Consider the following 23,602-nt stretch of genomic DNA (forward strand, 5'->3'; position numbering starts at 1 on the left):
GGGGAATATGGAATCCTTAAATCTGTCAGGAACTAGACTGGATTCATCGATGATTCATCTTTGAGGCCACTCTGAATATCAGACAGATTACAGAGGAAATTAATCACCGTGTTCCTACGGACATCCATTTTGCCCCATCACAGGAATGGCAAGGGACTGCATGGTCCTAACAGATGACTCTACTGTGGTGTCCTCTTTGGCTGGATACTAATCCTGTTGCCAAGATGTAAGACATCTCGCTGTGTCAGGGTTCTGGTGGTTGCAATTACATTGCTTTCTTTGCCAAGCGGGATACTTTGAAGGATAATTCACAACCAGACTAATCTGGATTCACACCAAAGAAGTCAATCACTGACTTTTAACCACTGACCTAATGCAATGACTGGAGGTCTTCTACATGTTAGGTAGTGCTGGAATGAGTGCGACTTGAATTACGAGAAGAGGTTAACTGTGACACTTTCATGAGCGTGATCTACAGGTGCCTCAGTGTTCATGATGCCATCAACTAGAAGAGGCCAAGAGGATAACCTCAATCCATCAGCTGCAGCAGATACAGTAGGTGAGGATGGATCAGTGGTCTGCCTGGGTGGTTGCAAATCAGAACCCAGGGTAATTCCACAGTGTGAGTGAAACATGCTGCCAGACTGCTTTAATGATTTGAATTATAAAGAAGTTTAGATGTTTGTCTTGTTGTGAGGTAAGAATGATTTTCTTTAAAGACATAAAAGGGGCTTTGTAGCTTCATTAACTCTAAATATTAACTACAGATGCAGTCAGTCAGAGATGGTGGCCAAGTGGTTCCTGGTAGAGCCCTGCGTGGGACTAATTTCTTCATCCCATTCCCCCCACTGCCGCTGAATTTCGGACAGTTACTGCCTGCCAGAGGTCGGAGTAAGTCACCATCAAGTCACTCTCAAATCATGAATCAGGAAGTCCCAAGTCAAGTCTCAAGTCATAATGACCATCAAGTGTTTGACATCTGACTTGAAAGTTGACTTGGGACTTGAGAATGACTTGACAGTGACTTACTCCCACCTCTGCTGCCTGCAACCACAACGTGTTACACTCCCGCTTGTTTCCGCACTGTCTGTCGAGTCCCACCCGCACCAGCGAAACGCTGAGAACTTATGCCCACACAGTAATAGAGATACATTCCTTTTGTGTCTCCTCCCATCCCGCGGGAGAAAACACATAATTTAAGCTATTAATAAAGAGATTCACGGGATTGTAAAGGGTAAATGGACTGCATTTATATAGCGCTTTTCCATCTGCATCAGACGCTCAAAGCGCTTTACACATCAAATGCCTCACATTCACCCCAATGTCAGGCTGCTGCCATACAAGGTGCCCACTACACACCGAGTGCAAATAGGGGATTAAGGACCTTGCCCAAGGGCCCTTAGTGATTTTTCGGTCAGGCTGAGATTTGAACAGAGGATCCTCTGGTCTGAAGCCCAATGCTTAACCACTAGGCCATCACCTCCCCTAATTTTTTTTTTTTTTTTTTTTTTTTTAGATTCCCTGGCCTGTATGTCTTTTGACACACTGGTCAGGAATAGCACTACTATTTGGATGTTTTCATTTAGTTTAAAGACATGAAGACGTTGAACAATCCGGCGCAGGGTGGTGGCCAAGTGGTTAGTGCGCTTGGATTCAGTGCGGTAGGTTCTCGATTCAAATCCCACCCCTGCCACATTTCTCCATGTAATGTGGAGTTGCATCAGGAAGGGCATCCGGCGTAAAACTTGTGCCAATTCAACATGCCTTGGATCCGCCTTGGATTTGCTGTGGCAACACCGAGTGCAAACAAGGGAGCAGCCGAAGGGGCTTACTTACGTTGAACAATCCCAATGCACCTCTCCAGTGCCCAGTTCAAACCCCCACCTCTGCCACATTTCTCCATGTAATGTGTAGTTGTGTCAAGAAGGACATGCAGGTCAACCTTGGATTTACTATTAACTATAGACACGAAATGAGACAAACTGTAATTTCCTGAAATCAGAAATGTTCAGACCCTCTGGGGCTACATTATGAAATAAAACATAAAAGGAAAACCTGTCTTGCATTGCTCATAAATCTCATTAAGTAAATGGGAAGTGAAAACTCAGAGGAGGAATTAGTTCACCAGCAGAATTTGCTCAATCTTTCCTTGAAAAAAAAAGAACCATCACTTCACAAAATATCACTGACATCAGACCACTGGAACTTTCACCATATATTAGCCTCATATGCTATTTTTAAGTTAACATAAACAAGGATACAGAACATGCACTAAGATAAAAAGACTGATCAATAGTATGTGGGTGTTAGTGACAGGCTTTAAAACTTAAAATATGAATATTTAAATGACTAAATCCAATGTTGGTGAACTGTAAAAGTTATATGGCACTGAATACATATGATCCTTATGCGTTTAGTAATTCCGTTTTAATAAACACTTTTTAAAGTGGGGGGGGGGGTGTAATAAGTGTTACATGTGCTCAGACTGTGAGACATTGAAGTGATTTTTGTGTATGTAGTTACTCTGCAATGATGCGTTCCTGTTCTTGTCTCAATTTTTGGTACTGCTCCTCCAGTTTTTGGTTGTGGCGCTGCAGTTTGTTGCCCCTCTGCAGACTGTGGATAAGTAACTCTCTCACCACCTCCGCTGGCCCTGGGTCTGCATTCAGCAAAACAGAACCCAACCTGAACTGGAAGATTGGATTGAGAATGAAGATAAATCAGAAACCACTTCAGCAATACATGAGACCAGATTATTTGTATCTTGTCGGATTCCGTACATTGACAAAAATACAAAATCACGTATTAATAATTCATGAGACAAAGAGTGAATTAAAAAAGTTTCACCACAGGGAGAAAATGCGAACTCCACACAGCAAGGACCAGGTGGGGAGCAAACTTGAGACCTTCTTGTTGAGAGGCAATAGCGCTAAGAACTAAACCACTATGTCACCCATCAACTTAATAAAATAACAAGAGTAATCACAGATTTCTGACATCCGCCAATCCAGATATGGATCACCTCCAAAATTCAGTGGAGTCTTCCATGCCCTAATAACTATCTGTGGTGCAAAATTTGGTGAGAATCCGTGAAGTACTTTTGAAGTAATCCTTCAAAACCTATATAAAGGGAAATCTTGATCCAGAATCTGGATCACCTCCAAAATTTAATGGAGTCTTCCATTGTCTAACATCTATTTGTGGTGAAAATATCGTCAAAACCCATGCAGTAGTTTTGACGTAATCTTGCTAACAGACAGACAAATAAATAAACACTGATGATTTTATTAAGTTCTCGGCGGACATAATAACAGGAAAGGTTCTACCTCCAAAGTGATTATTTCAATAACCAGCAAGCTGTCAAACTGAAACTGGTACAAAAGTAATCAGTTAAGCACTGACTATGGCCACAGCCAACAGTTTTCACCTGCAGTTTCAGGCATGTGCAGACTGGCCTTCATAGTAACACATGAGCACAGTAGTCTGTAAAATAAATCAATAAGATGTGTTTTAAACAACGATCTGTTAATGAATTCTCCAGCGGAGGTCGGTGACACTGTGGGCATGCATTGATGAATAGGTGTCATCTACGGCAACACATCTGTAGATGTCAGTCCAGAGTCTGGAGGTCTGGAGGGTGAAAATCCGGCCATGACGAGTCGGCATAACCAGGCCTGTAGGGGGCACCTCATAACAATCACAGATGTACAGCATCAAGTGCAGGTGTGACAGTACAGACCTCACCATAGACCTCCCCACAGACAGTATAGACCTCACCATAGATCAACACTATCAGCTCTAATCACTGTGTGGACACTTTGCAAAAGCTGTGTGCACGGTTGAAGCGGATTCATCCTGGAGAAGACGGACTTCTGCAGCATGACAAAGCTCATCCACACACATACAATGCACGACAGCATCTCAAATCTTACCACACCCACCATATAGCCGTGATGTCACGGTCTCTGACTTTTTCCTTTTTCCTTTTACCAGTTACACTAATGATGCAAAGGTGCAAGCAGCTGTGCGCCACTGGAGCAGAGAACAGACACCAGATTTTTTTTCTTTAAAGAGACGCAAGAACCTGTCCACCACGGGCGGAAGTGTGTGGAAAGAGAAGGTAACTCTGTGAAAAATGAATGACACCAAAACAATGAGAACAATGCAAATTTTAAGCAGATGTATCTTGATTGTTATTGAAATAATCATGTAGGAGGCAGAACTCCTCAGCCGACCCTCATAAATAAAATAGAATATAGATTTCAAAAGGTATTTCTTAGTAAGTTCACATCAGAAAAGTCCTGGCAAAGTGGATCATCACAAATACATGTTTGATACACTAACCACCTCAAGAAACATGTATGTGTGGGAGAGTTTCAGGTCTGGGCCTTATTGTTTTACAGAAATGAATATGAGCCACTATCAGTTTGTGTAGGACCTAGTTTAGACATGTATGCATGTCATTTAGAAGAGGACAACAAACGTTCTAGACTAATATAACCCCAATGAACTTGGGACATGCACCAAAATCTCTATCGGGATGAATAGCCCAAAAATGACAATGCCCTTTTTCGTCCCAAGTGTTACTTCAAATACAGCTGTATTGTCTAAATTGCTCACCTACAGATTTTCCAAGGTACTCAATATGTTCAGAATGACTACAACCCCAATTCCAATGAAGTTGGGACGTTGTGTGAAATGTAAATAAAAACAGAATATTATGATTTGCAAATCCTCTTCAACCTATATTCAATTAAATGCAGCACAAAGACAAGATATTTAATGTTCAAAGTGAGACTTTTTGTTTTTGTGCAAATATTTGCTCATTTTGAAATGGATGCCTGCAAGACATTTCAAAAAAGCTGGGACAAAAGACTGGGAAAGTTGATGAATCTTCAAAAAATACCCCTTTGGAATATTGCACAGGTGATCAGGTTAAGTGGAAACAGGTGAGTGTCATGATTGGGTATAAAAGGAGCATCCCCAAAAGGCTCAGCCATTCACAAGCAACGATGGGGCGAGGATCACCACTCTGTGAACAACTGTGTGAAAAAATAGCCCAACAGTTTAAGATCAATGTTTCTCAATGTCCAATTGCAAGGAATTTAGGGATTCCATCATCTACAGTCCATAATAAAATCAGAAGATTCAGAGAATCTGGAGAACTTTCTACACATAAGTGGAAAGGCCGAAAACCAACACTGAATGCTCGTGACCTTCGATCATTCAGACAGCACTGCATTAAAAACCGACATCATTGTGTAAAGGATCTTACCGCGTGGGCTCAGGAACACTTCAGAAAATCACTGTTAGTTAACACAGTTCATTGCTACATCTACAAGTGCAAGTTAAAACTCTACCATGCAAAGCAAAAGCCGAACATCAACAACATCCAGAAGCACCGCCACCTACTCTGGGCCTGAGCTCAGAAAAACAAAATATAAAAAACAGAAAAAACAGCTCAAAAAACAGAATACAATGATTTGTAAATCCTCTTCAACCTATATTCAACTGAATACATGACAAAGACAAGATATTTAATGTTCACACTGCTAATTTTTTTTGTTTTTGTTTTTGTGCAGCCGTCTTCTCTGGGCCTGAGCTTATTTGAAATGGACAGATGCAAAGTGGAAAAGTGTGCTGTGGTCTGTTGAGTCCACATTTCAAATTGTTTTTGGAAATATGGCCATTGTGTCCTCCGGACAAAAGAGGAAAAAGACCATCCAGATTGTTACCAGCGCAAAGTTCAAAATCCAGCATCTGTGATGGTATGGGGGTGTGTTAGTGCCCATGGCATGGGCAACTTACACATCTGTGATGGCACCATCAATGCTGAAAGGTACATCCAGGCCATCTAAGCAACGTCTTTGCAGGGACATCCCTGCTTATTTCAGCAAGACAATGTCAAGCCACATTCTGCACGTATTACAACAGCGTGGCTTCATAGTAAAAGAGTGCGGGTACTAGACTGGCCTGCCTGCAGTCCAGACCTGTCGCCCATTGAAAATGTGCGGTGCATTATGAAGCACAAAATACGACAAAGGAGACCCCGGATTGTTGAACAACTGAAGTTGTACATCAAGCAAGAATGGGAAAGAATTCCACCTACAAAGCTTCAACAATTAGTGTCCTCAGTACCCAAATGCTTATTGAGTGTTGTTAGAAGGAAATGTGATGTAACACAGCTGTAAACATACCACTGTCCCAGCTTTTATGAAATGTGTTGCAGGCATCCATTTCAAAATGAGCAATATTACACAAAAACAATAAAGTTATCAGTTTGAACATTAAATATCTTGTCTTTGTGGTGTATTCAACTGAATACAGGTTGAAGATGATTTGCAAATCATAATATTCTGTTTTTATTTACATTTTACACAACGTCACAACTTCAGTGGAACTGGGGTTGTCGTACATGTTTAGAAGAGTCATAGAAGAGTGTAAACACTGAATGAGCATAATCTCCATATGTGGATTTTGTTGTGTTTATTATTTTTTATTTAAAATTTCCCTGATAATCTTTAAAAAATTAAAGATCTGTAGATACTGCTGTCTGCTAAAGAAACATTTTTTGTATTTTTTACTTTAAATCAATATTCTATTGATAACAGTACGACTGAAAATAAAATTTCATTATATTTGGCAAATGTTTGCTTTCTTTCGATGTACGGTAATAAGATGACCCACTTATTTCAGCTATTTTCTCTTAAAATATCAAAATAGAAATTTTACACTCTTCTATGACCCTCCCAAACATGTACTGGTCATTCTGAACATATTGAGTACCTTGGAAAGTCTGTAGGTGTTGCAGTTTAGAAAATACAGCTGTATATGAAGAAAAGGCAGTGGTCATTTTTGGGCTGTTCATCCCGGATAGAGATTTTGGCACATATGCCAAGTTGTTCATTGGGGTCACATTAGTCTTGAACAGTTGTTATCCTCTCCTAAATGTGCACACGTCTAAGCAAGGTCCTCTACGAAGTGGAGAATGCCCAGGAAATAGATACGGGCCTTTCATTAATAAATTTACAACAGATGTACTGGTTTTTATGATGAGCAAGAGAAAATTTAGGATACCTCTGGTGAAACATTCCAGTGCACTTCTGCAAATCCACTCTTTCAAACTCTCATCTTTTTGAAAGGAACATTTATTCATTTCCCCTTTGTTGCAACAGACATGGTGAGATTTCCATTCAATCATTATTACCATGGTAACAAAGTCTTGTGTTTACATCATGTGAGCATGAATGAGTGTGCACATGACCCCTGAGTGGAGATTATTCACTTGATTGCCAAACACATCTGTGTTCCCACACAAGCAAATCAAACCCAAATAAAACACATCCTTCAAAACTATAGTTTACCACATACGTACACTGTATCTCGGTGTGTTCTTCATTAGTGGTCGTTTCTTTCTTGAGGTTAGGCAATTAATGTGCCAACATGAAAACCAAAAAACAGCTTTTTTTCTCCTCATTGTTCACTGAATCCTGCAAACATTTAGCTGATTTTGGAGAAAGTTCTTAAACCTCCACCAGCTTTTAAAACTATTCACTGTACCACAGCCTCATCAGTAGGATATCACATCTTGCAGAGTTATTAGTCTACGGGCAGAGTTGGTGTTAAAAGTGAAATCTTCAGAGTTTCCAGTAGACAGGGAGCGAGTGAACCGTGTCTGGAAATGGCTCCAATATTAACCCCCAAAGCATCAGACTTAAAAGTTGCTTTGATTTATTCAGGATCACGCAAAGCTTTACACTGCCGGGTCAAAAATATGGACACACCTTCCCATCTAAGTGTGTCCAAGCATTTGACTTTTACTATATATGAAACTTTGCTGAAACTGAAATTAATGGAAATTTTCATTATCAATTAATCGAGAAAATGAAAAATCATTTAGTTGATTGCTCCAAGTGACAGAACACACAATATCTTGCACTGTCTACAACCCAAATAAATTCAGTTTACTGTCAGTAATGAGAAAAGACACTAGTTAAAAAAATGAAAATATTCCAAAATAAGAAGATGAAATCAGAGATATTGGATTTGTTTTTTCTGGAGTACAAGTCGTGTTGTTTTTTTGTTTTTTTAATTTGACGTTTCCACCAAGTGGTCAGGATTGGTACAGCATGCTATTTTGTGCGTTTCCACATTCAGATTTAGGAACGGGTACCAAAATAACTGACATGTACTGTACCAATTTTTAAGCACCTCATGGTTGGGGTCCCAAAATAATGGACCAGTTACAAAAGGGAGGTGCCAACACGCTGCTGTGCATTGACTGGCTTAACAACAAAAAGCAAAAGCTGCAGTCATGTGAACAGTTTAAACGGTTACAAATAATAAAACCATTCATACACTGAGTAAATATAAAGTCTTAATTTTACCTCTTACGTTGTTTCAGTCGGATTCATCATCACAGCCTGGCTATAACTTATCCACATAAAGCGTCCTGACTTTGGGAAACGACCTCTAAGAAATATTTTAATCCCTTGTCGTGGCTGAAGAAATGTAGCATTTTAAAAGAAGTCCTTCTGTGTTTGTCTGCTCCGGTGCGTTTCTCAGCCTGAACCAGAGGAAGCCGGTGCTTTGTTCCACAACAAGAAAATTAACTTATTGTAAAAGCTGGAAGAATCACAGGTCCTCATTCATTCATGTTGGCATTTACCACATCCGTCAGTCGACTCCTCAGCATTCTGCACATGAAAATAAATTCCATGATCCACCAAGACAAAATTAAATAAAAACAGTTCAATTACATGGTAAAGACTCCGTATGGAGGGGGTGAGGTCTTGCGACAGCATATGCATGCATGCCAACAGCTACATGGTTCGCCTACCAAACAAAAGGTACTGGTGGTGGAAATATAAGCCAAACCAGACCGAACCGTTCGGACCCACACCAACCCAGACTGCTCGGTGGAATCAAGGCATTATACACTTAAAATAATACTCTGACATTGTGGCCATGTGGTGCGTTTTTCTGGCCCTGATCCACCATGCAGGTACCTCAGTGTTGAGGTGTTCTTTGCGTGAAAACAGAAGCATATTGAAGAAATGAAAATATCTTAGTTCAAAATACATGTAATATCAAACCCAATGATATAGTCAAGTGCCCTCTGTGTGTGTGCGTGCGTGCATGCATGCGTGTGTATAGCTTCAATCACGAGGAAACTCAGGAGAGCTGACATTTGACGTTTGGCATGTTTATGTATTTTGGGTCAAGGATGAATGCTGCGAAAAAAGAAAGTTGATAGGAGTAATATTTTTGGAGAAATGAGTGATATTAACAGTGAACAATGAACACTGTGCTGCAATGCACCACGGGAGTTTGGGTTTTAAATGTTAATGTGGTTCATGCTCGTTTAACAGTGTGGTTAGTGTTATTGGTTTATTGTGTTTTTGTAGTTCAATGCAATTAAGTCAGTTTAGTTAAGTATTATGTTGTCATTACAATGAGTAAGTTAAGTGGCATATTGCTGTTACCATGAGTGAAATGTGTAGTGCGTTTGATGATTTCTGCCAACATCTCCATTTGTGGGTATGTAAAAATTAAAACCACCTGCTTGCAGCAGAATGTAGAAAAGATAAAAAGCTCTGAGTGTAATGCTGTGAGGGTGCCTGGCACCAGGGTCGGACTGGAAACAATTTCGACCCTGGCATTTTTCCTCTGGACCAGCCCACTATTGGCCCGACAAAATCCACCCCCAAACACGCACACCCACCCGTCCATACCGAACCCCCAATGAACAAATACTATACACCTAAACACCATGAACACACCCCTAAACACACACTTTCACTGTCATTTCACCTTGATCATAGTACAAAATGAAAGCTAAAGCACACAAGCGGAAAAAAGTCTTTTGTGTCTCCAAAGTGTGTGGAGTATGTGAGTGAGAGAGAGTGTGTGTGAGTGAGAGAGAGAGGTAGTGTGTGTCTGTGTGTTTAGTTTATCTTACCTTACAGCAGACAGTCTCGGGGAACACAACCACTTATTCAGGGTCTTTTTTGTGTTCGGTGTTTTTCAAAAAATAAAGACAGCTCGTTTCGGTTCAGGCGGCTGAAATAATCCATAGCAGGCTCGGCCTCAGACGTAGCTGAAGGGACGTTGACAGTAGAAGCACTACCATGATGAACTTCAGGTTCTGTCATCTCCTGTGCGTCCTTTCCCACAACCTGCTCACTGGACACGAAATCCTCTGATTCTGACCCAACATAGACATCAACTGGCTTTGAGCCTGGACTAACCTCTCCAGTAAAGTTGTCCTCATTTTCCCGCCTTGAAGTTCATTTTCACACCGTTGTAGTAGGGACGTCGGGAGCACTAGCAGCAACGCTAGAAGTAGTATTGGCCACAGCAAACAAATTATCTATTTTAAAACACCCGGAAGCCTCAGCTGTAGAGCTTTCTGCTTTTTGTCCTGAATCTTCTCCCTCCCCCCTTCCTCTTTTTGCCACCTCTTTCCATAATTTATCTAGTGAAAATATATTCGCGACATGCATCCGTGTTCCCATGGACCTGCGCCACTCATCACATCAGCAGCGTTGCCAGATGTGACTGACTGATGATTTCCAGCCCAAAAAAATGCTCAAAAACCGCCTGGATGCACTAAATCTCGCCCAATTTGAACAAAAGTCTGATCTCTATGGCCATAAATCTACAGAAAAACATTTTTTACCGCAGACGGCCATCCTAAACAGCCCAATGGGAAACTGCCCAATCTGGCAACACTGCACATCAGACGGAAAACGACAGCCTTTAGATGTACCCCCATGCACCGCAACACATTTTTTGCAAAATCTTTGGACATAAATCCGCCAAATACAAGAGGAACATCGTAGTTTTGCTTAAACAAAGTAATATTTATTATAATTTAGTTTGTTGCAAGGATTACAGTTTAAAAAAGAAAAAGAAAATTACACCATATTCCAACCGTCACAAAGACGTTTACTACAAGTAAAGGGTATATAAACTGCACGTACCTCCCTATCAATTAATAGTAAAAGTTAAACCTCAATAACGTTTTTTTGAGTTGTCACTACCTACTCGCAGTTACAAAGTAGAGAACGGGCCGGTGGGTAGAGAACGGGGCCGATGTGAACTTGGGAGGGCCGGCCCACGCACGTCTAAACGTGCAGCGGCCCACCGGGCAAATGCCCAAAATCACAGATTACCAGTCCGAGTGTGCCTGGCACCCAAAGCAGCTGGACCCACAATGCATACTCCTAGACCAGGCTTAGGTGTAAAAGAAATTGTTGTCTTTATTCCAGGTTCAGGTACGGTACACAGGTGATCAATCAGTGGAGCAGAGGCACAATCAAGGATAGGCAAAAACGTAGTCATAGTCAGGCAAGGTTCAGTGGCATGGGCAAACACAGTTCTCAGAGATAAGGCAAAAGGCGCGGTCAAAAAATACAAAGCAGGATCCAAAAAAACACAGCAAGGCAAATCAGGACTGTGAAGTGAGCTGGTAAGTGAACAAGTCAAAAAACTGGCAGAGGTGTGGTGGCTGGGAGGAGTTTAAATAAGCAGGGGCTGATTAGGTAACAAAACAAGGTGCATGTGAGGTGAACAATCTAGAAAGGGGGCGTGGCTGGCGGACAAAGATTATACATGGTGCAAGATAGTGAGGAAGGACTACACAAGGTGGAGTGATGAAAAGAACAGGTGCCAAGAACGTGAGTGAATAGAAACACAAAGCAGAAAGAATCAGAGTGAGAGATGAAGACACAATGGCAGGTGCGTGGAGTGAACACAAATATATGGAATGGGGGCAAAAGAGAACACATAAATCAAAACCAGAGGGCAGAATACAATACAACTATGAACAGGACCTGAACTAAGCATGAACACGAGAAGTGAAAAGCGATTCACACAAAACCAAATACAGAAGAAAATAAATATTAAGACAAAACTAAACTGGAAATGATTAAGAAAACAGAGTGGCTAAACAAACTAGAAGAAAACCAAGACTACATGATGGCAGAAAACAAAACCCGATACCAAAGCACTACAGATAATAACAGAAATGAAAACAGCAAAAATAAGCAAATGATAACTAAATGATAAACAATGAAAACACAGACTGACTGAACAAAACAAGAACAGAACTACAGCCAAAGTATGAAAAGTAACAAAGAAATAAAGTGACAAAGCAAAACAGAACAAAGAACAAACATGTGACAAAAATAAAATGACTAATAAATCAGAGCCAGAACAGACAGTTGGAAAAAGGAAAGAGACAAACTAAAACCATGACCCCGATTGGGGACGAATCATGACACTGTGTGCACGCTGATTTGGTATGCTTATTTATACTTAAGACATGTGGCCGGTCTGCTCTGTGTCAGCCTGATCCCGTCAGATCTCAGAAGCAGTGCAGCATCTGGTTAGTACTTGGATGGGAGACCTCTTTGGAACACCAGAGGCTGTGTGCTTTTCTCCGGTGAAACTGGAGTTGCGTCAGGAAGGGCATCCGGCATAAAACTTGTGCCAATTACCAGTGTGGATCTGGCTGTATCCGCTGTGACGACCCCGTCCCGAGACGGGAGCAGCCGAAATGACAACACACATTTATATTTAAGACATCAAATGAAATTATCATGTGATGTAGGTTTGGATGCCAACGGTGTCAGCATTTATAACAGTTACTGGTAGCTTCATTCATTATGTTAGGTCATTAATCCACGATTACTGAGGAAATAAGTGGGTCCAAATTTTGAATGTCCATACAAAAGTAAAACTATGATGCGTATTCACCATTCAGACTACAAAAATAAGATTTATTAAACACATGTACCAAGGTTAGCCTGTTAATGTTCAGGTTTCATTTGTCCAACACTGGCCACATGGTCTTACTCACACACCAACTCATCATCAAAATCTGGACTCAGGAAGAAATACCAGAAAACCTGAAAGACCCAATGCTTGTCGCCATCTACTGTACAAGCAGAAAGAAGACAATCTGACTGTGGAAACCATCATGGTATCTCCTTGTTGTCTACTGCAGGAAAGCTTCTTTCACAGATTGCCAATAAACATCTGAGATCGCCAGCAGAAAATATCCTTCCTGAAACCCAGAGTGGCTTCAGACCATCAAGAAGACTATAGACATGATCTTCACTGTCCAACAATTACAAGAAAAGCATCCAGAGCAACGCAAACCATTGCACCTTGCCTACACTGTCTTGACAAACGTGTTCGGCAGTGTGTCATGCCCACTCCTGTGGAGCGTCCTGAGTAAAATAGGCTGTCTGGAGAAATCAGATCCTGCATCAGGTTCCACACAACATGGTCAATCCAAAGCTCGCTGCTGTGAAACTGCACATACAGGTCCTGGAGAACATAACCCGCATTCAATGCCTGGTCAGCCGTGTGTTGTCATCACTGACATTAATGACAAGATTCAACACCAACTGAAGTGTGCAAGAACTGCCTTAGGTTGGTACGCATCCATGGTTTCAACAACCGAGACCAAACACGAGACAAAGCTCACCTACAAAGCCGTCATGCCAACCCTGCTGTACCGCTCTGAGACCCGGACTACCTACCACCGCCAACTGAAGACACTCGAAGGAGTATCCTCCCCTCATCAGTTAGGAAGACAACCATACCAACATCAACATCCTGGCTGAATCCACCCACCAGAGCACGGAATGCGTTATGAAAAATCAGCTTTGGTGGATGGGTCACGTTGTCGGGATGGATGATGGCCCAAGCAGATCTTCTATTCCCAACTCAGGAACAAAGGAAAGGAAAGGAACAAAGGAAAATGGTCCAGGGGAGGGCAGACGAAACACTACAAGAATCCCCTGAAGCACATATACCTGTACCTTTTTGGGATCTTTATGATCATACAAATAATGTGGTACATGTTTCAATATGATAGGAGTATTTTTCAATTTTGACCATGTGGAATTCTTCCCTGACCCCTATCTGGCTGCACCTGCCACCCTGGGATGGCCAGCATACATTTTGTTGTGTATGCTGTGGTATACTGAGGCTGGGTTGTAAGTGTTGTGTAATCCCCTTAAGTGGTACTGATTAAATCAAAACTGACTACTGGATCATGAACTACTTCTATTGCATCTTTAAACACAGGTAGTGGTGCTGATGGTGAACAATGACACGCACTCTTCAGACATTAATCATAAACAGCAGATATTACACAGCAGTTTTTTTAATTAAGAAATTTAAAAAGGAAATAGCATTGCTATTTTTAGATCAGGACACTGAGTACCTGACCCTACTTCCCAGGTACTCCAGTTGTCAAAGGCTGAGGACCCAGAGACAGGAATGTCACGCTGTGAGGAAGTGTTCACGCAGCCTGATCAAGGAGGATAAACTTCGGTAGAGTGACTGAACTTAATTTATTTTTTTGACAGGAATACTTCAGGAACAGAAAGAGCATCTGTTAAACAGAAAGATACAGAGCAGTCTGCAGCAGCTCTGCTCAGTCTCGCTCATTTACACCTCTTCTTGTCACAGCACTGTGGGAGTATCAAAAACGTACCAGATACACCAAGTGAGCACCAGCTGACAGGTTTGTTGACATTAAGACTGATCTACCGAGACATATGAAAATTTTAATTTTAAATCACTCTCCAACTGTTACATGATGTGCGCACGCACGCTCGCACACACACACACACACACACACACACACACACACACACACACACACCACACACACACACACACACACACACACACACACACACACACACACACACACACACACACACAGCACTCACCGAGATGTCTTTCTGCACCTTCTCATAGGCCAGGGTAACAGCAGAGTTTTGGACTGGCGGAGAAGGTGTCAGGCTAAAACTGTAGCTGGTGGAGGCTTCTGTCCCAGTCAGCACCTGCTGGAGGTCCTGAATATACTTCTCCTTCTCCATCTCCAGCTCTTCTGCCTCAGCAGACACTGCTGCCTCACTCACTGCACAGGACAAGGAATCAGCACGATTGCAAATAAATTTTATACCTTATGCCCTTCCTGATGCAACTCCACATTATTTGAAGAACAGGCACAAGTGGCCTTGAACCAGGAACCTTCTGTTCTGGAAGCAAGTAGATAAACTGTTTGGACACACACACACACACACACGCACGCGCACGCACACACACACACACACACACATAAATAAACAAAAGAGGCATCGAATATTTACAACTACAAGGTACTTAAACATTTATATGTAGAACTAAACATTTATAAGTGAAGGCACCACTACATGTTGACAAAAGTAACCTTTGCAATACTGTACATAATTATATCAAGATCCAAAACAGTTCATCATCAAAACAAATTTTACATGTAGCGTATGAGTCTGTGTGACATGGATGTAACACATTTATCACACAGCAAATGTAAAAACAAAAACACTAAAATTAGGTAAGTGAAATCAAAATCCTGTACAGGTTTCAGGATGTTTTGCCTGTGTGAAACATATCAAAAGCTAAAAGATTTTCTCGTACTGTGACCACTGCAAAAACAAAAACAACAAAAAAATAACATACATATCCATCTATCTTTATACACACACACACACACACACACACACACAACACCCACACACACACACACACACCACACACACACAACACACCACACCACACACACACACACACTTTTGTAGCCACCACACCTAGCACAGATAGATGCTAATAAAATTAATCACCAAACCCCTAAATTTATCAGCCACAATACATTTTTGGTCACCCAAATACAGTTGTATGCAAAGATTGTGGCACCCCAGATAATTTCCATGACTCTCCTTTATAAATCATTGGTTGTGCGGATCAGAAATTTCAGTTAAAAATATCATATAGCAAACGAACACACTGATATTAGAGAAGTGAAATGAAGTGTCTAGTATTTACAGAAAGTGTCCAATAATTATTTCAACAAAATTAGGCAGGTGCATAAATTTGGGCACCCTTGTCATTACCCTTGACCTCATTACACAGGTGAATCCAATCATGAGAAAGGGTATTTAAAGTGGCCATTTGTAAATGTTTCCCCTCTTTGCATCTCTTCTAATGAGTGGCAACATGGGAGCCTCTAAACAACTCTCAAATGACCTGAAAACAAACATTGTTCAACATCATGGTTTAGGGGAAGGATACAAAAAGCTATCTCAGAGATTTCAGCTGTCAGTTTCCACTGTGAGGAACATAGTGAGGAAATGGAAGACCACAGGCACAGTATGTGTTAAGGTCCAAAGTGGCAGGCCAAGAAAAATCTCATAAGCCGAAGCGAAGGATGGTGAGAACAGTCAACCCACAGACCTGCTCCAAAGACCTACAACATGATCTTGCTGCAGATAGTGTCTCTGTGCATCATTCAACTATACAGTGCACTTTGCACAACGAGATGCTGTAATGCAGAGGAAGCCTTTTCTGCATACATGACACAAACAGAGTCACTTGAGGTATGCTAAAGCACATCTGGACAAGCCAGCTTCATTTTGGAATAAGGTGCTGTGGACTGATGAAACTAAAATTAAGTTATATGGACATAACAAGGGGCAGTATGCATGGCTGAAAAAGAACACAGCATTCCAAGAAAAATGCTTGCCACCTACAGTTAAATTTGGAGGTGGTTCCATCATGCTGTGTCGCTGTGCGGCCAGTGCAGGTACTGGGAATCTTGTTAAAGTTGAGGGTCACATGGATTCCAGTCAATATCAGCAGATTCTTGAGTACAATGGTCATGAATCAGTGACAAAGTTGAAGTTGCACCAGGGCTGGATCTTTCAACAAGACAACGATCCTAAACACTGCTCAAAATCTACAAAGGCATTCATGCAGAGGAACAAGTACAATGTTCTAGAATGGCCACCTCAGTCCAAAGACCTGAATATTATTGAAAATCTGTGGTGTGATTTTAAGCGGTTGTCCATGCTCGGAAACCAACAAACCTGAGATGTTTTGTAAAGAAGAATGTGAAGGGGCCCTGAACACACAATACTGATGCCATCATCAGCACTGATGTACATGTACCTGACTACTTTTCATCCCATGGGCGCACAGATGAGCACAATTTTACTTACAATTTAAAGGATGTGGGCACTTGGCATGAAAAGCACATCTGTGCTGAGTGGAAACTACACACACATATCTGTGTTGTGCTGTGCACTCCACTGCACCGAGGGGAAGATGGGACCCACAGTGCCAAATGTTAATTTCAGTTGTGGAACAAGCGATGAGGTCATGCTGGATTACCATCTCCTCTCCAAGCATCCTGTCCATCTGTCAGCAGCAGCTGGAAGCCTGAACCTAAGTCCCGCCCCTTCCAGTCCACCCGCAGGAAGTAGGAAGACTGTGGCTCAGACATAACGTGGATCTCTCTCACAGACATGTCCATCTCTGCAAATACATACGAAAAACACCGAAACATGGTTTAGGTCCGAATATCCAACAAAAGCATTTTAACCAAAACAGGAGTGTTGACATTCCTAAAACTACCCTGAACCACAGCTGTCATAATCTAACCATTAACACAAGTGGAACAGAAGAAAACTGACTGTTCATAGAACGCTGAGAGTCTGGTTGGAGAAATTAAATTACATGACCAAAGCATTCAAATGAGATCATCTTGGGAAGACGATTTAAATAATTGTTTATAAACTGACCGATTTCACATATGATGAAGACTAATGTAAGGAAAATCAAAATCAAATCAATTTTATTTATATAGCACCAAATCACAACAAACAGTTGCCCCAGGGCGCTTTATATTGTAAGGCAAAGCCATACAATAATTACAGAAAAACCCCAACGGTCAAAACGAGCCCCTGTGAGCAAGCACTTGGCAACAGTGGGAAGGAAAAACTCCCTTTTAACAGGAAGAAACCTCCAGCAGAACCAGGCTCAGGGACGGGCAGTCTTCTGCTGGGACTGGTTGGGGCTGAGGGAGAGAACCAGGAAAAAGACATGCTGTGGAGGGGAGCAGAGATCAATCACTAATGATAAAGACACTTCATTTTACTCTTTGCTGATGATACTGCTGTGTATTCATGACATTCTAACAGACACTTTCAGGTTCTGTTGGACTCAGGACCAGTTTTTTTTAAATCATACCTTCAGTTTCCAATAATTCTGTTTCTGTTCCAATTCTGTTTCCAATAATTGCTTTAAACCTAAAAACTCTTTTCAGATCATTTCAACCTCTAGTCTTTAAGATGTACATGCTTCATTTCATCTCTGATCATTTGAATCCCACAAGTAAATAGGCACACGCCACTGACAATATCATCAACATGTCCAGAAATGTTCTATAAGATAAAGATCAATAAGATCAATAAAGATAAAGCTGATATTTGCGCCCACCACCACACACACACACACACACACACACACACACACACACACACACACACACACACACACACACACACACACACACACACACACACACACACACACACACACACACACACACACACGGAAATGTGTTCTCACTGGGAATCTTTTTCATTTTAAGAATCTGTCAATATGGAGGAAACATCTCAGACTGACTAAAAACAAAAAAACTCCTGATTGCTTGATTACATCTCATGTACTCACTACATGACATTTTCGCTGGGCTACAAAAGCCAACAATAACAAACAGCGCTGTCAATAGGCGCTGGTGAGTTTACAGTCCAGTATACAACATGTCTCCTGCAGATCTGCCAGCGACAACAACATCCATAATTCAAGCTATTGTTTTTTAACCCCTCAGACAACATTTCTGCTAAACACACTTCATAATAAAAGCAGCAATTTAATGCCACGATTAGACCGGACTGAGGCCAATATAAGACATACAAGACCATGACATGTTGTCAGCTCTCACAAGTCTTGGCTGGTCTCCAGTTTGATCCGTTATTTGCATTTACACCAAGCGTGCATCAGTGATGCAACCCCATGCAGAGTCAACTGAGACTCTATTACGACCAATGGAATCAGATTGGGACTGGGTTGGGACCTGTGAGAGTTAACGAAACCGATTATGAGCACAACCGCTGCGAGTGTTTTAAACAGTTCAATACACTCACAAAGTGATGGTGACCAACTCCTATGAGAGTGACGGTGAGCAGAGGCTATTTTTCTGTCGCGAACGTGATGTAAACGCATGGGGCCTAGTTAACATTAGTTCAAACATTTTCATCAAAACAGGCGTAAAGATTATAAACATTTTTTGTAATTTTATTCTTTTTGTGGTTCTTGTGTTTAATATCAGTTTGTCTCACAGAATACTGGAAGGCGTCACAGTGTCTGCACTGTGACCAGCCGTGCATGGCAACATGGGAGGGAGGGGGAAAAAAGAAACATCCAAACATTATCATAAGACTTTCTGAAGAAAAATATTTGAACAAAAGATAACATCAATATAACATTTTACTCTCAGAATGTACCAAACTGCACCATTTTGGTTGGAATTTTCAAAATACACACAAGGACAAAATTGTTTGTACCCTTTGAAGAAAGAAAACCCACAATGGTCACCGAAATAACTTGAAACTGACAAAAGCAATAAATAAAACAGAATAATTAAAAATAACCAAACTAATGAAACTGGCCTGGACAAAAAATGATGGTATACCCCTAGAAAAGATTGAAACATAAGGTGCCCTGATACTTGCACGACTTTGATCCGCGCACTTGCACACACATCACTGTAACGATCCCACCTGGACGCTGCGCTTTGTTCCACTGGATGCCGACTGTGCCCTGGGTGCTGCGTATATAAAATAATTATTTCATAGCAGATTAATCCTTTTCTCTGCGAGTTGGCTGTTGGAATCACAAAGGACCGCTCCAGCAGCAGCTTTTATTTCTCGTGCGTGCGCTTAATGAGGTTTGGAACAGTCTAAAAAGGTAATTATTTGTCATGTTTATATTGTAATAGCTTGGTAAAACAGTTGCATGTTCATCCCTTCTTGTATGCAGCTTCTTGTAGCTAATTTTCAGTGATCATTCTGGGTTTCACCTTCTTTAATGGAAGGGTATCAATAATTTTGTCCACATGTGTGTACATGCCCATTCCTGTCTGGATCCCTCAATACATGAGTCACATTGCCATAAAGCTAATGGCCCAGTCACGCGGCACACAACGATTCCTGGACGAAGGGACAAAGTAAAAAAAGTCACAATTTGTTGAGAAAAGGTGGACGAAAGAGATTTATCATCGAACAGCCTGCGAAGCAAGAGCGCAAAAGGGACGAAAGAGGAACTAACAAAACCGAAAGCTAACAATCTCGACGCTTTAAATGATAACGCCCCTGGAGCCCACAGCATGGGCAGTGCGTGTCTGCATCCCTGCATTCCATGACTCGGCACTGGGACAGAGCCTACAACGCGCTGAGTCCTGGAGAAACTGCAAACAGAAGCTGTGGGAAGATCGTGGGCACGTCGTGAGCCACCTGCTCTGGTTCCTTGTCCAGAAACAAAGAGGGATCATCTCCTTCATCATCAGAACCCTCCACTGTCTGACGACATGCTGCACACTCCGTTCATGCTCCAATTAAAAAAAAAAAAAAAGTAAATACTCTGGCGTGCCATGGTCAACTGCTCTATCACTGTATATGTTCTAAGCCATATACACTGTATTGATTCATAACAGAAAACTGTCGAAAGGGGAGGGAATAAATCTAAGTGTAACCTGACTGAATATATCAGAGCAGGTAAATTGATCAGTCCATGTGACGTGCATTGACTTCCCATGTGCGGTTACTTCCAACAGCTGCAGCTGATCCACAACGTGAATTCTGCCTTCCAGAACAGCTCTTTACATAATCATTTGAATCATCTACCTGTTGCCACATGTACATAAGGGCTGTATTGTCATTCCTACACTCATATTGTTATATTTAATAAAAATAACAAGCACATGCAGCTTGCTGCTGTCGCTGCCGCAAATGCTGCATTCCAGTATCATCAGAATTACACAACTTTTTGTTGTTTCAAATTCAGCAGTTGCTTGTAGCAAACTAAGTAAGTGTACTCCACACAAAAGATTAATTCTGGCCTATATAAGATGCCTGAGCCCATTGAAGCTGACCTCCCATCAGATAAAAAAATCCAAGCAAACAGGCTGAGTTTGCCCTGTAATTTTCGACAGTACATGAACGCAGCAGCAGCCTCAGCGCTCACAAAGCGGCTTCTGCCACTGTGTGAAAACATTCAGCTGGTCGAATGAAGTCAAACTAAACAATAACATTACAAAAACTAAACAAACAATTAAAAACATTAAGAATGACAGCAAAACGAAACACGGACAAATTGAGGTTTTCGTTGCCCTTCGTTCAAATTTTTCAACAGTTTAAAAATCCTGACAAGCGCCCAGCTGCAGGAATGAAGCTGCGCGAAGGTTAAATGATGCCAACGAAGTCAATGAAAGTCCAGATTTCTTGTTTCGTTAGGGCTCATTGGCCTTCATTAAGTGACGTGTGACTGGGCCATAACGTAATAATGTTTAATCAATACGTATATACTTTAAGAATAATGTCAGGTTTGAAGACTATCCTGAAAATGAGGTGAAACTTGATTTTCATTACTTAAATTAATTTAATGTGTTTTATTTTGGAAAGGACTTGTATAATGTTAGACAGTGCTCTAAAAACAAACTGTCGGTGGTGGTGTCACAGTCAATTAGCACGTGACCACCATGTGCTGCAATTAATGCAGCTAATCTTCTGTATGTAGAACCCACTAAATGGTGAGTTTTCTGTTGAGGAATGTCCCACCACGCCTCCCCTCGAAGCATTCTGGAGTTGAACAACAGTGTTTGGTATCAAGAAACGAGCATGAACACAACTATCCAGAATATCCCTCAAGTTTTCTATGGGTTTGCCACGAGTCCTCCCTCTGTCACGGGCTGATGGTCAACTCATGAACATTTAATCATGTGGCTATGTTCCGTGCTGTCAAACCTGCATCCAGCATGCCAATGGCGCGATTGATGAAGCATTTCAGTGAGGCGTGGCATGTCAAAAATGCACAAATTTCAATTTTAATATGCATGTGTCACGAACATGAATGAGCAAAGCTCGTCAGCATCTACCATGTCATTTAGGTCCTTCAGACTTATTTTTAGTGGGAGCATTGCATGGCAAAAACCTTTCTACTTCTGGAAAGGCTCCACTCTCTCAGACCCCCCGCCTTTTTAACATTTTTCTTTCTTTGCCTCCCCTTGGGGAGGTGATGGTCTAGTGGTTAAGGTGTTGGGCTTGAGACCAGAAGATCCTGGGTTTCAAATCCGCACCTGACTGGAAAATCACTAAGGGCCCTTGGGCAAGGTCTTTAAATCTTTTATTGCTCCCGGTGTGCAGTGAGCGCCTTGTATGGCAGCACCCTGACATCGGGGTGAATGTGAGGCATAATTGTAAAGCGCTTTGAGCGTCTGATGCAGATGGAAAAGCGCTATATAATGCAGTCCCATTTACCATTATTTGCCTCTCACATGCCAGGAAAAGCTCCTCGCCATCTAACCTTTAGGGTCCTTCAGACTTTTTTCAGGTAAAATGGTTCTTGGGAGCATGAGCATGACAAAAACCTTTCAGCTTCTGTCCAACAGAGCATGAACCAGCTGCTGTCTGTTCGCTTAAACGTGTATATAAGGCAACCTGAATTAAAGTAGAAATGTTGCTTTTATCAACCTGGACCTCGTTTCTGGCATTAAAATACGGTCATTTACTCACCAATATAAGTTTGGTGTGATTAGAAGTTCAGAGTTTAAACAATGTGTTCAGTTAAATCTGAAACAAATATTTTTCTTCTTCTACTAAGGTGGATTAGAACTTTCTGTGGTACACAGCACAAACTACTGGACAGGAGGAACCAAGCAGTCAATGTGACTCACTGATTTCCAACCAGACGTGTGGTGCCATAACATGTCAATCATCTGTGTCCAATCAGATTCAGGGAGTCCAGTGAAAACCGGCCTCCTCTCTAGCTCCACCCATGCAGGAAGTGTTCAACATCGGACATATCCTGTTTCAACTGTGACTGAGACATTCAGCACTTCCTGTTTGAGTGTGAGCTTGCCACTGAGTTCCCGCAAGATTCCATGGGATCTCGTCTTGTCAATCCAGGAAGTGTTTGACATTTGAACATTTCCTGTTTTACTGTAGATTTGAATTTTGGCACTTCCTGTTTAGGATGCCCTGTACCATGAGTGAGCTTCATGCCGCGGCAAGCCGCTTCACTCATATTATTTGCTTTTATAAACCCCTCATACCCCAACAAAATCACCACTCCAAATTGTAACCAACAGCGAGTCATTGTTCAAAATGTGCCACACCGCTGTAATTCAGACTGTCGTTGTCGGTTGTCGACTGTCGTTGTTGGCTGTCGTTTCCGCACAGACGCATTTCGCTGTAGCACACAACTCTCATGGAGTAAACGCTATACTACGAGGTTGGAGTTATCAACAAGATGCCGCCCAAATCGAACTACGGAGACTTGAAAGAGTCACTTGACTCCCTGGCTGAGGATGTGTCTGCTGTCAAAACGCAGCAGACACAGCTCTTGGAACTTTTGGAGGAGGTTAAACAGCTGCGCCTCCAGAATGAGGAGAAGCCGGCGCATCACAGAGCTGGAGCAG

General features: G+C 41.7%; 1 protein-coding gene across 2 annotated transcripts in view; it reads right to left on the bottom strand.

The window, feature by feature from the left end:
* The window catches only part of xrcc4 (X-ray repair complementing defective repair in Chinese hamster cells 4), a 101,263-nt gene that overhangs the window by 60,537 nt on the left and 17,124 nt on the right, over window positions 1-23,602 (bottom strand). For both annotated transcript variants that reach the window (XM_034192387.1, XM_034192385.1), the window contains exons 2-4: window positions 17,236-17,379; window positions 14,757-14,947; window positions 2,524-2,690 (exon numbers count right to left, since the gene is read on the bottom strand). In XM_034192387.1, the coding sequence (XP_034048278.1) occupies window positions 2,524-2,690; window positions 14,757-14,947; window positions 17,236-17,377 (500 nt within the window). In that variant the 5' untranslated portion in view covers window positions 17,378-17,379. The remainder of the gene's footprint in view (window positions 1-2,523; window positions 2,691-14,756; window positions 14,948-17,235; window positions 17,380-23,602) is intronic.

This window comes from Thalassophryne amazonica, chromosome 17, assembly GCF_902500255.1.
Source record: "Thalassophryne amazonica chromosome 17, fThaAma1.1, whole genome shotgun sequence".
Lineage (NCBI taxonomy): Eukaryota > Metazoa > Chordata > Actinopteri > Batrachoidiformes > Batrachoididae > Thalassophryne > Thalassophryne amazonica.